This window comes from Gossypium hirsutum, chromosome A13 (assembly GCF_007990345.1).
Source record: "Gossypium hirsutum isolate 1008001.06 chromosome A13, Gossypium_hirsutum_v2.1, whole genome shotgun sequence".
Taxonomy (NCBI): domain Eukaryota; kingdom Viridiplantae; phylum Streptophyta; class Magnoliopsida; order Malvales; family Malvaceae; genus Gossypium; species Gossypium hirsutum.
This window is the reverse complement of record NC_053436.1, coordinates 110,375,546-110,390,257: the sequence shown is the minus strand read 5'-3', so window position 1 is coordinate 110,390,257 and position 14,712 is coordinate 110,375,546. Positions and strand designations below refer to the sequence as shown.

Sequence of the window (14,712 nt, the reverse complement as noted above, 5' to 3'; positions counted from 1 at the left end):
CTCTAAAGTAATTAGAGTTTACTTAGAAACGATAGCAGAGTTTAATTGAGAGAAGAAACATGGTTTATGTGGGAAACATGTTGCCATGTCGCAACGTTCCCATTCGCATCATCTCGATATCGTCTATTGTCGAAATGTCAAGAAGATTTTTATCATGATATCACCACCTGTTCGGTCGAAAATATGAGGTAAACCACACACTTTATTATAATTTTATTAACATTTGGTCTTTAATAATAGTATAAATGTTGAAAAAATTATTACTTATATTTTCATTAATACACACAATAAATATTATATTAATTTAAACTATAAAATATAATTTAAAGTTTAATTTCTTAATTATAAAAAAACAATATATTTTAATGTTTAACAAATATTTTACATTAATTTATAAAATAAAAGATATTAATTGACTTGTAATAAGTCTAAAGTTAAATTAGATTAAAGACTCAATAATGTAAATTTGCCTAAGAAAAAACTTAAAATTCACGGCAATATCAACGGCTAAAAAAGGTCCACCATCATTTCTCAGTCCAGAAAAGCACTGACGTGGCAGAATCACACTCAACCGCTAGCTAGAGTCAATGTACGTACATAAGTACCGCGAAATTTCCCAAATAAAAGAATAAAAAAGGGCTGGCGTATCTTACAAAATGAACACGCAACTTCACCGAAACTAAACCCGGACGTGTTCCGTTCAAAAAACCGAATTCGATAATCGGCGATAAGTCCGGTCACTTTTGTAAAATTTTTCAAAGGAATTGGTTCCTTTTGCTTGGGTCTCTCTGGTCAATAGAAAAAAAAGGGGAAAAAAAAGTCGGCGACCTCCACTGCTCGAACCCTATTTCCCCAACTTTCCTTCGATCCATCACAAGTTTTCTTTTAATTTTCCTTTGTTTTTTCATAATCGGAGAACTCGTAAGGTTTATTAAATTGATTCTATGTTTTTGGTTATTGATCGATTAATTTAATTTAATTTAAAATTTAGCTGTCTTGTTTTGGTTATTGATGATTAGATCGATTGCTTTTTTTTTGAGAGTTTTAAATTTTTGATTACTGGTTTTTGCTTGGCTACAGATTGTGAACTGAATATGGATTTGGTGGCTAGTTGCAAGGTATTTTTCTCGTTTTTTGCATAAAATAATATAGATACATTTTTTTTTCACTTTTTCAGTGTAATTATACGGGAGTTAACTAATGAAAATTGTTCGAGAACTGAACTTTTGTTAATATTATCATTATTTGTTTCTTTATCAAATTCAACCAACTAGGCTTCTGCAATGTAATCTAATGTTTGGATATCTATTAATCCATTATAGAGGGGATATCAAATACTGAACTTAGTTTGATAGTGGAGATATCCTGTTGTTCTTAAGTGGCTTCTGCAAATCAAGTAGTTTTAAGTTTGTGAGTAAGCTCATTATGGATGCTTTTGTTGGTTTCAGTTATTTTATAAGCTGAAAATTAGCATCAGCTGTGCACAGCTGCTTCTCTAACTTTATTTATACCTTCTCTTAAATAATGGCATTTTGTACTCATTATATTACTTTGTTAATCAGAGTATAAGACTAAATTCTTAAGCTGAAAGTCAATAGATAAATTTACATGTTTTCAGTTGCTTCTTGTTATGCGTGATGCTAGTACATTGATGCTTTTTTGGTTATCTTAGAAAGAAATTGTGCATGGAGAGCTAATACCAATATATTTTTCCTATTGTAGGATAAATTGGCATATTTTCGAATAAAAGAACTAAAGGATGTTCTCACTCAATTGGGTCTTTCAAAGCAGGGGAAGAAGCAGGTTAGCAGAAGCTTTAGATAATGCACTGTATTTTAACTATTTTAACTTTTAACGATGTTTGATGAGATCGCATTATTATTTATTTGAAAAGGGTAGGTGTTAGGTGGATTTTTTCTCTTCTCATATTTAGTTCATGCTTCTGCTTTTGTTTGCTCCTTCTGGTATTTTGAGTGTTCAGAGGTGAATAATGAGTTTTCACTCGTTTGTCTGTGAGGTCATTGGTATTCCAGTATGTTGCTCCTAAAATTTTAAACTATTTACTGGCAGATTTAGCAAGGGCCTTAAAAATTTTGGGGGCTGTGATAATTGTTCTTACGTCACTTAAGATTATGTATGACCTTTCTGTAAATCTCACTTGTAGGACCTTGTCGAGAGGATATTAGGTGCTCTCTCTGATGAACAAGGTAAATATTCTTTTCCTAGCCTCTCATTCCGTTTGAAAAGGAAATACATATTTATGGGTTATATTATCTTTTAAATGTTTCTTTCTAGCATTACTTTTGCTAGCCTGTGACATATGTTGTCACAGTGCTAGTATTTAGCTGTCGATATGATTGTGTCTTTGACTCAATCACAGTTATACTGTTCGATGTGAAATGTATATTGTTTTCAGCTTTAGTTCTTGGTAGGACTTGTATCACTCAGTTATTTGTGTCTGGTTGTGTTCTAGGGGGTGTGTGGGGAGTGGGACTGTGGGATATGATCAAGGATATTAATTATGTACCTGTTATTTTGCCTAGGTTTGCTCTAGCTTCTCAGGATCGCTGAGATTGCAGCATTTTACCTTTTGATCTGCTAATTTTATTATAATTTGTATGCTTTTCAATTGAATTTTTATATTTTCTCTCCATAGATTGCAATTAATTCAGATTTGGCTCTTAAGTCTGTTGGGAAACTACTGATTTTAGCTTTTATAATTATGTTGGGCTTACTTTCTGTTTTCCAGTTACAAAGATGTGGGCAAAGAGGACTCCTGTGGGGAAGGAAGATGTGGCAAAACTTGTTGATGATATATACAGGTTTATGTTTAAATTTATGATTCATTTCTATTGAAGATTTGGATACAAAAATTTATAATAGGATTAGTTCAGGATTATTATTTTATTTTAATGTGAACAAGGATATTGACTTACCATTCAGATAAGATGATGCTGGCTATATGATTTGATTTGCTTTATTGCTTCTTAAAGTGTTATTTTTTCAATCATACTGGTTTGTGTTAATGTTTGTAATTCATTTCTGTTGAAGATTTAAATAAACGTATATAATGGGATTTGTTCTGGATTATCTATTTCTTTTCTCCCCTTCTGCAAACAAGGACCGACTTACTTTTTAGGTAGGATGATGCTGGCTAACCAGATGTAGTGCATCTGCTTATTATATGCTTTGAAGTAACCAGATGTGTTACTTTATTTCCTCTCTTTAAAATGTATTTCTTGTCCTCAGGAAGATGCAGGTTTCTGGTGCCACGGAATTGGCATCAAAGGGGCAGGGTGTGTCAGACAGCAGTAATGTTAAAATTAAAGGAGAAGTAGAGGATACCTTCCAACCAGATGTGAAAGTTCGTTGCCCCTGCGGAAGTTCATCGGAGTCTGACGACATTATCAGGGTAATGATAATGAGCTGAATGTTCTTGACCTCATTATTTTATGTCAAATGATATGGATGTCACAATTGTATGTTTGGGACTTTGGGGTGACCACCTATTTAAGATCGATTCTCTGGCTTTTCAAATTGGGATTTGTGTTTGCTTGATACAAATGATGTATTATACATCATTTTGTATTACTTACTTCCTTTTGGTGGTGTCATTTTATGATTTAGATTTTTGCCCCTTGACTTGCACACATAAGCAACGTCTTCATATTTTTCTTCATGAAGTCATTAGTTTTTCTGATAACTGGTTTGACTGCTTTTTCGGATTTGATAGCAAAGACAGATCAATTTTGAACAAGTGTATAGACTTGTGCACTTTAGACTTCCTCCTAGATTTTCTTCTTGCTCTTTAATTTACAATGGAACCATTTATCTCCTCAAGGTTGACATTTAGCTCAAAACTGAAGTAGGTGTCCTCCCAGTGACCTTTTTCTGCAGTAGATGTATTCTAATGCAGTTTTCTAGGTTTGTCTACTTTCATATGAATCTTGCGTTGATGCAATTTTATAAGATGGGATGCTTCTGATGTTCTTTTACTTCTACTGCCTGCTTTTTTGAGTGATTCTTGCTATAATTATATCCTGGTATTAACATATAATTGCTTCTTTTCATAATTCTGATTTGTATGATAAGCTTTTCTCCATTTTGAGAAGGGATAATGTATCCTGAGGATATCCTGGTCTTATTTTACTCTACAAATATTGTGCTTCTTGTATCTCAAATTGAATTATTGATTTTTTGCTTTCTCTCATTTCTCTATTCAGTGTAAGGATCCGACTTGCCAAGTACGGCAACACATTGGTTGTGTTATAATTCCAGAGAAGCCTATGGAAGGAAATCCGGCACTTCCTGATTTCTTTTGTTGTGAGCTTTGTCGTCTGAAACGAGCTGATCCGTATGTCTCTTCTCTGTTTATGTATGTGTGTGTGTGCGTTTGCATCCGTGCGCTTCCAAAAATGTATGATCACTTCATCATTGACGGTCAATCTTTGTACTTGTTAAGTTTGGTTATTGGCTGAAGTTCAATGTCATGATATAGAAATATGCCAATTATTTCTTATATTTCACATGCAATTGAATGTGTACCATCCTTATAAATGTTGACATTGCAGACATTCGTAGTTTAGTTTGGTTGGATAATGAAGAATTACTTGTTAAACCTCTTTGATAGTGTGAATGTGTAATTAGGATGCAAGTTTAGTAAATATAAACATGCTTTTGATAGTGTGAGGAAATGTAGGAACTAGTTTTTTGCAGTGCACATTAAATCAGTGTTGTGTTGGTGTGCGCTTAGGTGTGCCTGCACAATGTGCCTTAGTGCCGGACTACAAAAGCACCTCAGAAAATTTGCAAAATACAATCATTTGTAGCTATAATGCTATATTGATGTACAAAAAGTTAATACTGAATCATCTTTAACATTGAAGAACGATGCTATTTGTCAAGCAGTTAGTGCTTGCTGCACCTTATATTTGTTTTCTACTGTAAACACTTCATCAAGTATTTGAATTGTAATCTTTCATAAAAAAGAAAGTATTTGATCTGGATGCATCAAGAGTATCCTTTTCTAGGCATAACTTTAGTGAGTTATGAAATATTTTTAAATCTGTTATCCCTTATTTTACATTACATCCTATTAATTCCTGATGTGGTTCTGAATGTGCAGTTTTTGGCTTACTATTGCTAACCCTTTATATCCAGTGAAGTTGACGACTGCAAATATCCCTACTGATGGGTGAGTGTACTGTATGAAAATTTTAAAGCTCTTCCCCCGCCCCAAAAAAGAAAAAAAAACCCAAGTAAACTTCCAGGTTGTTTTGGTGTGAATGTCATTATATTTGTACTTTAATATCTAATGCTTTGTGACCTCGCTCATAGTAGTTTGTTAGTTTAGTGATTCATATCCTACATTTTGCAGTACAAATCCAATGCAAAGCGTTGAGAAAACATTCCAACTGACCAGAGCAGATAGGGAATTGCTGGCAAAACAAGAGTATGATGTCCAGGTTGGCTAGTGTAAAATAAAAAGTGCAATTTGTTATAATTCTTTTTGTTATTTATCCTGATATTTTTGTTTTCCATCTTGTCAAATAGGCATGGTGCATGCTTCTGAATGACAAAGTTCCATTCAGGATGCAGTGGCCTCAATATGCAGATTTACAGGTCAATGGTATGATTATTAATGGTTTTCTTTGACTACTTAGCAGTTTATTGCTCCTTTTACGGCTTAATTATTTTTCTACTGTTTATTGAGAAACATACTTGGATCTAGCTAAAAGGGGAAAAAAGAAAAGAAAGAACCATGCTTAGCATTTTTTGCCTTAGATTTTTCCTAATCACAACTCTATTCTTCTTGACCTCAACATATTTTTTATGCAATTTTTTATTTCAACTTTGATCAGTAACTGACGGTTTTTTAAACAGGTGTTCCTGTTCGTGCTATTAATAGACCTGGCTCACAATTGCTTGGGGCTAATGGCCGTGATGATGGTCCAATTGTGAGTTCTGTCCTCCCATAAAAGAGCTTTTTTTTTTCTCGCACCAGTATACATAATCATATGCTTCTTAGAATTTACCCTTTACCTGTGCGTGCATGTGATTGGAATGGATGGGGAAGCCTGCTGGCAGGTTATTGCATGTGCTTTTTAAAGCCTGTTACTTCTTGTTGGCTACCTAAGAAGCATCCATGGTCTGAACACTTTTTTATTGTGTTTTTTCTGGTCAGATAACTCCATTTACTAAAGATGGAATTAACAAGATAACTTTGACCGGATGCGATGCTCGCTTCTTCTGTTTCGGAGTTAGAATAGTTAAACGACGAACTGTTCAACAGGTATGTTCAGAACATCAACCCTTTATGGATTGTTCACACATTGGAAGTACAAGATTGATTAATTTGCTGTCTCGGAATTTTTGTGGTAAAAAATTATATATGTTCCTTTTTGCAAAATAAAAATGTTTTTTTTCCCAATGCCTGCTAGTTCTTTGATTAATATAGGCAGTGATGATTGGTTTGCTCACAAAGCAGAACAGAATGCAAATATATTTAGTGCTGTCATAGTTGACAGTGTTATTTTCATATGAATGCGTCGGATATATGTTTCACGCTCTTGCAAAAATGACTACGGATTAGACATTTGACCGCCTATTTGATCATTTCTTTGCATTTTGGGTGAGGTTCCTGTGTGAGCATGACATTGAAATGGGCATGGGATCTAATGAAAATAGAGTGCGGAGAATGCCACTAAATTCGGTCATTTTTTCCCTTTTGCTTTCTTCAATTACTTTAAAAATCTTAGTACTTCACAATGAACAAGAATGCTTTATCATCCATGAAGTAAATTGAGAGAAAAAGATTGAATAATGAAGAGAGAATGGTGCTTTATCATGGCTGTAATTTAAAAGGTTGACTTGATGAGCTGGAAAAAATGGAGAGACTACAGTAGAGGAAAAATCTAGAAATGAAGAGATAAGAAGGAAATTGTGAGATCAGATTTGGGGCTTTCATATTTATTATTTGGTTTTAATCTTTCTTATGTAAAGGGCTCCATTCTTCACGTTATTACCATGGTCGTCTGTTTTTTTGTTCCTTTATGGCTTATTTATTGTGCATATTGTTGCCTATTGGTTTGCCTAATGGGGGTCCATTTTAATAGAATAGCTGAGAAGGAAAGAAATAATGAGATATCTGGCTGAATTTATCTAAATGTTTTGGGCTGGTAATGAGGGTGACATGCTTTTATGATTCTCTTTTGTTTTTTAGTCTCAGCGCAAATAATATGAAGCTATACTTGAGATAATGGATTTTGTCCTACTAAGGACAATAGTAGGCGCTTCCTTTTTCTTTGGCCACATAGTATTATATAATATATAGCTTAGTACTATGGCTTAAACTACAATTCCCTCTATGGTTATGCAGCTGAAACTAACTTGCCATATCTTTATTATGTTGCCTGTCCTAGATACTCAACATGATTCCCAAGGAGAATGATGGTGAATGTTTCGAAGATGCTCTTTCTCGTGTTCGCCGTTGTGTTGGTGGCGGAACTGCAACTGACAATGGTGATAGTGACAGTGACCTAGAAGTTGTTGCAGATTTTTTTGGAGTCAACCTACGCTGCCCTGTGAGCTATATAGTTTTATAATATGCTAACTATCTATTGCCTATATTCAGATGTGCATGATTTTTATACTAAAAATATTACATGTACTTGATTGGTCATCATTTTTCAAGTGTTTAATTAGTTTATCTTGTGAAGCATGTCTGGAATAGATGGTTATTGTACCCTACTGAATTTGTAGATCAAATTCTTGTAGCATGACTTATGTGTCTGCATAGTTACTGTAAAATGTCAATAGCGGAGGTATCTAACCTCATTGTGTGTACAATACATGGTTGTATTAACGTTGGCTGAGGTTATCCTTCTTGGTCAATAAGGTGTACATAATGATGCAAAAGTACTTCATATTAAACATATGTTCAATTAAAAATAATTTAATGTTAAATATATGTTTTTGATATTAAATTAATACTAAATACAAGTTGTTAGTCTATAATAATTTGTATGTAGCTTTATATATGATAAATTAGAAGTTCCTAAGTTGATTGGCCAGATTTTCCTGGTTGAAATGGTCAAATCAATCGGTTTGTTTCTTTTCTTAACACTGCTTATGCTCATTTATCATGGTTTCTGCTTTAGAGCTGCGTCATGCTTCCTTTCTACTGTTTGGGCCAATACTACTTTAGATTTATTTTCTGAAAGGTGATGGTCTGGCGTACGTGAAGTATTAGTGTTCATGGAGAATATGTGCGATCACATGCTTGTGCTTTGTTTCATAAAGAACTTAACTTTATCATAGCAACAGTTGTTCTTAGTTTTTGTGTGCTTATCTTATGACCTCTGTTTATATTATCGTGTTTGTATATATAAATCTGTATAATATGCAATTTATTCTAATTTAAGTCATGTAAGAGGTGATGATTCTACTACCTCTTCTTTTTCTCCCGCAAATGTTCAGTGGCAAAGAATTTGGATGGACTATTTCTTCACTGTGCTCTCCTTTTACCGTTGCTTCGTGATATTCATTTTTATTTGCATATCCTTGACAGATGAGCGGCTCAAGAATGAAGGTCGCTGGAAGGTTTAAGCCTTGCGTTCACATGGGTTGTTTTGATCTTGAAGTTTTTGTGGAGCTTAACCAACGCTCTAGGAAGGCAAGCTACAATATTACAGTGTTTGTTATTATTTGTAATTCTTTCAGGCTTTCTGACAAGTGTTTGCATGAATGCAGTGGCAGTGCCCAATTTGCCTGAAGAACTACTCGCTGGAACATGTTATAATTGATCCTTATTTTAATCGCATCACATGCAAGGTCGGTACCCTGTTGTTCTATATTTATCCCATGATGTCAATTTGTGATATTGATGATCAGCTATCATACAGATGAGAAATTGCGGCGAAGACATTACTGAGATTGAGGTCAAGCCTGATGGTTCTTGGCGTGCAAAGGTTAAAAGTGAGAATGAACGCAGAGAGCTTGGTGATCTTGCACTATGGCACACTCCTGACAGTACCCTATGTGAATCGGGCAGTGTGGAGGATAAGCCGACAGCTGAAATTTCAAAGCAGATCAAACTTGAAGGTCCTTCAGAAGGGCATACAGGTTTGAAACTTGGAATAAAGAAGAATCAAAATGGGTACTGGCATTTTAGCAAACCTGAAGACTTGAACACCTCTTCTGCTAGTATATTACACGACAGGCTACGTCATGAGCAAAAACTTACACCAATGAGCAGCAGTGCTACTGGAAGTGGTAAGGATGGTGAAGATCCCAGTGTAAATCAGGATGCTGGTGGAACTTATGACTTTACAAGCAACGGGATTGAACTTGATTCTGTGTCTCTGAATGTAGATGCAGCATATGAATTTACTGACCCAAACCAATCGGCACCAGCAGGAAATGCAGAAGTTATTGTTCTTAGTGATTCAGATGAAGAGAATGAAATATTGATATCTCCTCCAACTGTGTATAAGGATAATCACAACCAAAATGATGGTGGGGGACTTGGTTTTCCTGTTGCACCTCCTGGAATTTCTCATCCGTATTCAGAAGAACCACCTCTTGGGCCTGCTGCTAATTTAGGTCTTTTTACAACCAATGATGAATTTGACATACCTTTGTGGTCATTACCTACGGGAACACAAGATGGCTCAGGGTTTCAACTATTTAATACAGATCCCGATGTTGCAGATACCTTAGTTGATCTGCAGCGTAGTTCTCTCAATTGCCCTTCGACTATGAATGGTTATCCATTGGCTCCTGAGACAACTATGGGATCTACAAATCTAGTACCTACTTCTTCCATTGGTCAGGTGGATACAAATCTAAATGACAGCTTGGTTGACAGTACCTTCTTTGGTGGAGAAGATCCCTCACTTCAGATATTTCTTCCAACGCATCCTTCAGGTGCATCAGCAGAGGCTGATTTGAGAGATCAGGCTGATGTACCGAATGGCGACGATTGGATCTCCCTTAGGCTTGGAGGTGGTGCAACTGGTGGTCACGGAGACTCAACAATTGTGAATGGATTGAAGTCGAGGCAGCAGATACCTTCCAAAGAGCGTGCTATGGATGCTGGTTAGTTTCCTTGCCCTTTTGGAAAAAATGCTGTATTAAATATTTGGAAGATGAAATTGTATAGACTCGTAATTCACTGCATTACTCTTTTTTCTTGTAGTTTGTAGCATTGATTGTTACTTACTTTTGCAGCTTCTCTGTTGCTTGGTATGAACGACAGTAGAAATGGGAAGTCAAGTAGGCAAAGAACAGAGAGCCCTTTCTCATTTCCTCGGCAAAAACGGTCAGTTCGACCAAGATTATATCTCTCTATCGACTCAGACACCGAGTAATTGTGTTTGCTTAAATTTAACTGCAACTTGTGGATAATTTTGGTGATCACTCATGAAGAACTGGACTGGCATTTCAGTTAAAACACGAAATTAAAATTTTCAATACGAAAGTGCCGCCAAATTAAAAAGAAGGGGGCAGCTTCAACGTTGCTGTGTTGACGACTTTTCCAAGGAGAGGCCAGAGCTTGAGGCCGTTAATACCTGTAAGTGTTGAATGCTCAAATTCTAATTCTAGTTTTATTCTAGGCGTGATAGCATAAAACAAGCAGTTTTTACCCTAGAGTTAAAAAACACAGGTGAGGGAGGTCGTTTTTGATTAAAAATGTACAGTTAAATTGGAATTGGATAAATAGATATGCATGCAGTTGGGGGGTGAAATGAACACAAAAGAAATCCACCCATTTTGTCTATTTTTTGGTCTTTAAGATGGTTGGGATCAAATAGCTTTGTAAATTCACTTAAATTCATAGAGAAACCCCTTTTTTTATTTTTAATTTTTAATATTATTCCTTTTGGCTGATAATTTTCCTTTGCCATTGCTGCTACGTTTTGAATACATGAATGAGTAGCTTTGTTATGGTGCATGACACTTCGGCTCTGATTTTATTATTATTAGCGGGGTTAGTGGAGCATGGTCCGAGACTTAGTAGGGTTATTGATATGGAGAAAGGCATTAGACCTGTTGACCTGCCCGAATTTAACTTTTTTCTTCTGTGATTCTTTTAACAATTTATTTAATTGAATTAGTTAGATTGGGGAGCCAGGTTTGACTGGTTCGATCATAATATAAAGTAGTTCAAATTATGTTATTAAATCTTGGATCGTCGTTATTTTTTTTTATAATCATAAATATTGTATTAACTTTATTCACTTTGGAAATATAAAATATGTTATAAAAACTTGTGCTGAGTTAATAGTAATTTTCTATTAAAAAAATAAAGAAATGCGAACAGGTTTTAATGAAAATTAGTAGGGAGTTTCTTATTTATTAAATTATTTTTTTAACCTTATTAGAAGCTTGAATTCGATATAAAATTGAAGGGTCGAAATTTGTTTGAAAGTTTGAATCAAACTTATTAATGTTTACTCTCCTCTTATAACTATGCTCTTTTTAATTGGATCGATGTCTAAATTAAAGGATTTTCATTTAGGAAATTTCATTTTGAAAATAATAATAGTTTACGATAAAAAAAATTACATGAATAGTAACGAGTAATTTATGTTAATAATAAATTAGCGGGTAATTCAATTAAGAAATTGATTTTTAAGTGGGAGTTTTGGTAGAGTAGATAAATATAAAATGATGATCTTTTATGCAAATTTTGGGTTATATAATTGTTTCTAATTTCTTTATTTTTTTAATTTAAAGACTTTACCTTTTTCTTAATTTTATATTGGTTTTTTTTCCCAAATAATTGTATATACGTTATAATATGCGATACTCTTTACAAATTTAAATTTTATTTTTATACATTTATTTATAGAAATCCAACTTTTCTACATTTATAGTTTTAAAATTTTGATTATTTTTATAATATTAATATTTTAATTATAAATTGTTATTAGGTATTTTTTATTTTAAAACGTCAAACTAATATATTAAAAAAACAATAAATTCTATTATAGTTATTGTAAGATAAAATTGGTGCGAATGTGATGAAGCGTATTATTTTCTTATTTATGAGTTGAGCGAAAGGTTATGGATAGTTTTAGTGGCGTATCAAGAGGGTTGGTAAGGGCCTCGTCCCTTTATCCAAATTAATAATAAAATTGTTAAAAAAAATTGTTGTGGTTAAATTCTAAATTTGTAAGTAATAAATTGATATAAATCGCTAGGGTAAAAATTACGGAGTCTGGCATACCAGTCCAAGTCCCAACCAACAATAATTAATAATAATAATAATAATAATGAGATAAGAAGAGGGGAACAAATACGTTACATTATATTACTATGAGCCATCCATTTCCCCATAACACAAAACCCCTCTCAACTTTGAATCAACTTCTTTTTTAGAACAAAATAAATTGATTTCTTTTTTTTGAAAAAAAAATGCAGACAATGTTAAACCTTAATGCAACATATGGTCTTCCTCTTGCTATTTCAACCATAACTCAACATTTTATCTTCTCCAAAGAGTACCTAAATTTCATCATCTTATTTTCTTCTCTTCTTTTTCTGTTTTTTTCTTCTTTTCAAGGCACTGTTCTTATGATACTTTTTTTTTTGAGAAAAGGATGGCAGATCATGAACGGAGGACAGAAGCCATGAAAAAGCGAAGATCGAGCAGCGGTGTAGCCGGCGGTAGCGATCGGAGGTTTGAAAAAGTGCTTGAAGAGATCATGGAAGGCGAGGCTGATGATGATGGAGGCAGTGCTTTTCAGTATCTGTCGTGTAGTTGCCTGGTTTGTACTACAGCCAAAGCTGCATAGTTTTTCTTTTTAACGAAGTAAAAACAAAAATAAATAAATACATGAAAACTACTATTTGTTTTTGCATGATTTGGCTTTGAATTTTCTTTTTAAGTGTTTGTACTTTTTATAGATTTGTAATTTAGTATTTCTACTTTTATTTTTACTTGAGATTAAAATATGTTTAAGTCCCTCAAACTTTTATAAATTTGAAATTTAATCCTTTCTATTTTTTAGATTTCAAAATTTAAATTCTCCTATTTGAAAGCTAAAATAATATTTATTTGGAATAAAAATAAAGAGACTAATTTCAAATAAATTACAAAAACTCAAGTACCCTGAAAAAATTAATTATTATTAATTATTTAAAAACCCTAAACTAAACAGTCTAAAGGTTTCGGCTCACTCCTTTCCTCTTCCCCAGCTGTGTGTTTTTTAAAACCCTAAAACCCATAATTGAGTCCCATTTCAGCGGCAAATCGACTCAGTGCTTTATTAGTCGAGTTACGCTACTGAGTTCGCGAGTTCATAAATCAAGCTGCTGAGCTTTCTAAATCGAAGCATCCCCTGCTTCTTGGTTTTTTAAGGTATCTCTCTGTCTCTCTCTCCTTTCCTTTGTTATGCTTTAATTTGTTTTTAAGTAACGATTTTTTTTGAAAGGAATTATTATTGAAGTAAAGTTAAAATTAAAAAAAATGGAATGGTAAAATTTCACACAAAAAAAATTGCTTAATTTTTTCTAGGGAGTGGTGGTTTTTATTTAAAAATAAAATTTTATAAGTTTAAGGTTTAGGCTACGATCATGTCTATTATTTTTAACATAATGTCTAAAACTATCCATAATACCTCCCAAATTTCAACTTATAAATAAGAGAATAATGTCTTTCAGCGTAACAATTAAGACTCGATCGGCTTTAAGGTAATTTTTTAAGGACGGATAAACCTTTAATTAATATAATTTATTTTTTCAAAATTTTTAAGTAATGACATAATATGATATTTGAATGTCATATAAACAAAATTATCAAATCTAACTAATAAAGATAAGTCAAACAAAATCAACTATATCAAAATCAACCTAATTTCTAAGTTTAAGCTACAAAAAATACGACTCAAATTTTTAATTGAGTTGACGATATAAAATTTAATCAATAATTTCATAATAATTCCGAATATCATACTATTGGACATAATTTTTTTTGGGTAATTAACACAGATAGTCCACCCACTATAAAAAAAATTCATTTTAGACACTAAAAATAAAAAAAATATTATAATTTAACTACCCACGTTATATAATTGATCTAACTATATAATATAGGTGCTTAAATTGTAACCTTTTTATTTTAAATACTTAAAGTGAAAATAAAATTATAATTGAGCAACTATCTGAATAATTTGGGAGTTTTTTTTTATATGTTGCAGGACTAAAAATGAAGCCTAGATGGAAAGGAAAAGGCTCAGAAGCCAAAGCTAGTGCTGATCCCATGTATAAAATTGTCTCACAACTCCAATCCTCTTTGATCCGATCCGAGGCTCGCGGTTTACTCTCAAGTCGCAATGTACTCATCGAAGTGGATGCTGAATTATCCGATCTTTTCTATCGTACTTGTTTTGGTCGGTGGAGAATTACATCTCAAGAAGAGAAACAGTGGTTCCAGTTAGAAATGGAGGAAGCCTTTTATTTATGCTATTCACTCGAATGCCTAAAAGAAGCTTAATGGGCTAAAGTTGGAGAAAACCATATGCTCAATTTCATGTGTCCGACATACAGTTGTATCAGTTGTATATAAGTTATCATGATTTTGTTAATAGAATAAATTTAACGTTAATTATAAATTTGTTTAATTGTCAAATACAATATAATAGATGTGTTTTAATTCGGGTTTTCGAATTGATTTGATGAAAATTTATAATTATGAATTATGAATTT

At 33.2% G+C, this 14,712-nt stretch overlaps 1 protein-coding gene across 10 annotated transcripts; it reads left to right on the top strand.

The window, feature by feature from the left end:
• Positions 1 to 628: 628 nt before the first annotated feature.
• Positions 629 to 14,618, top strand: LOC107889156 (E3 SUMO-protein ligase SIZ1). 10 transcript variants are annotated; one of them, XM_041085888.1, is made up of 19 exons: positions 659 to 926; positions 1,081 to 1,118; positions 1,723 to 1,803; positions 2,165 to 2,207; positions 2,750 to 2,822; positions 3,250 to 3,412; positions 4,224 to 4,354; positions 5,126 to 5,194; positions 5,378 to 5,465; positions 5,554 to 5,629; positions 5,884 to 5,957; positions 6,185 to 6,292; positions 7,422 to 7,583; positions 8,570 to 8,674; positions 8,752 to 8,832; positions 8,904 to 9,273; positions 9,373 to 10,098; positions 10,231 to 10,321; positions 10,448 to 10,864. In XM_041085888.1, the coding sequence occupies exons 2-19, from the start codon at positions 1,095 to 1,097 to the stop codon at positions 10,449 to 10,451; spliced, it is 2,469 nt and encodes an 822-aa protein (XP_040941822.1). In that variant the 5' UTR covers positions 659 to 926; positions 1,081 to 1,094; the 3' UTR covers positions 10,452 to 10,864. The 10 variants fall into 10 exon arrangements, with proteins under 10 accessions (XP_040941816.1, XP_040941822.1, XP_040941817.1 ...); XM_041085883.1 differs by adding exons at positions 12,605 to 12,773; positions 14,205 to 14,618 and having other exon boundaries at positions 660 to 926; positions 8,904 to 10,098; positions 10,231 to 10,573; XM_041085887.1 differs by adding an exon at positions 12,605 to 12,866 and having other exon boundaries at positions 660 to 921; positions 10,231 to 12,506.
• The last annotated feature ends 94 nt before the right edge of the window (positions 14,619 to 14,712 follow it).

Coding starts and splice junctions, on each gene's coding strand:
- LOC107889156 (XM_041085883.1), top strand. CDS start 1,095: ATGGATTTGGTGGCTAGTTGCAAG. Junction 2,208..2,749: donor TGCTCTCTCTGATGAACAAG/GTAAATATTCTT, acceptor TCTGTTTTCCAG/TTACAAAGATGTGGGCAAAG. Junction 8,833..8,903: donor TTAATCGCATCACATGCAAG/GTCGGTACCCTG, acceptor GCTATCATACAG/ATGAGAAATTGCGGCGAAGA.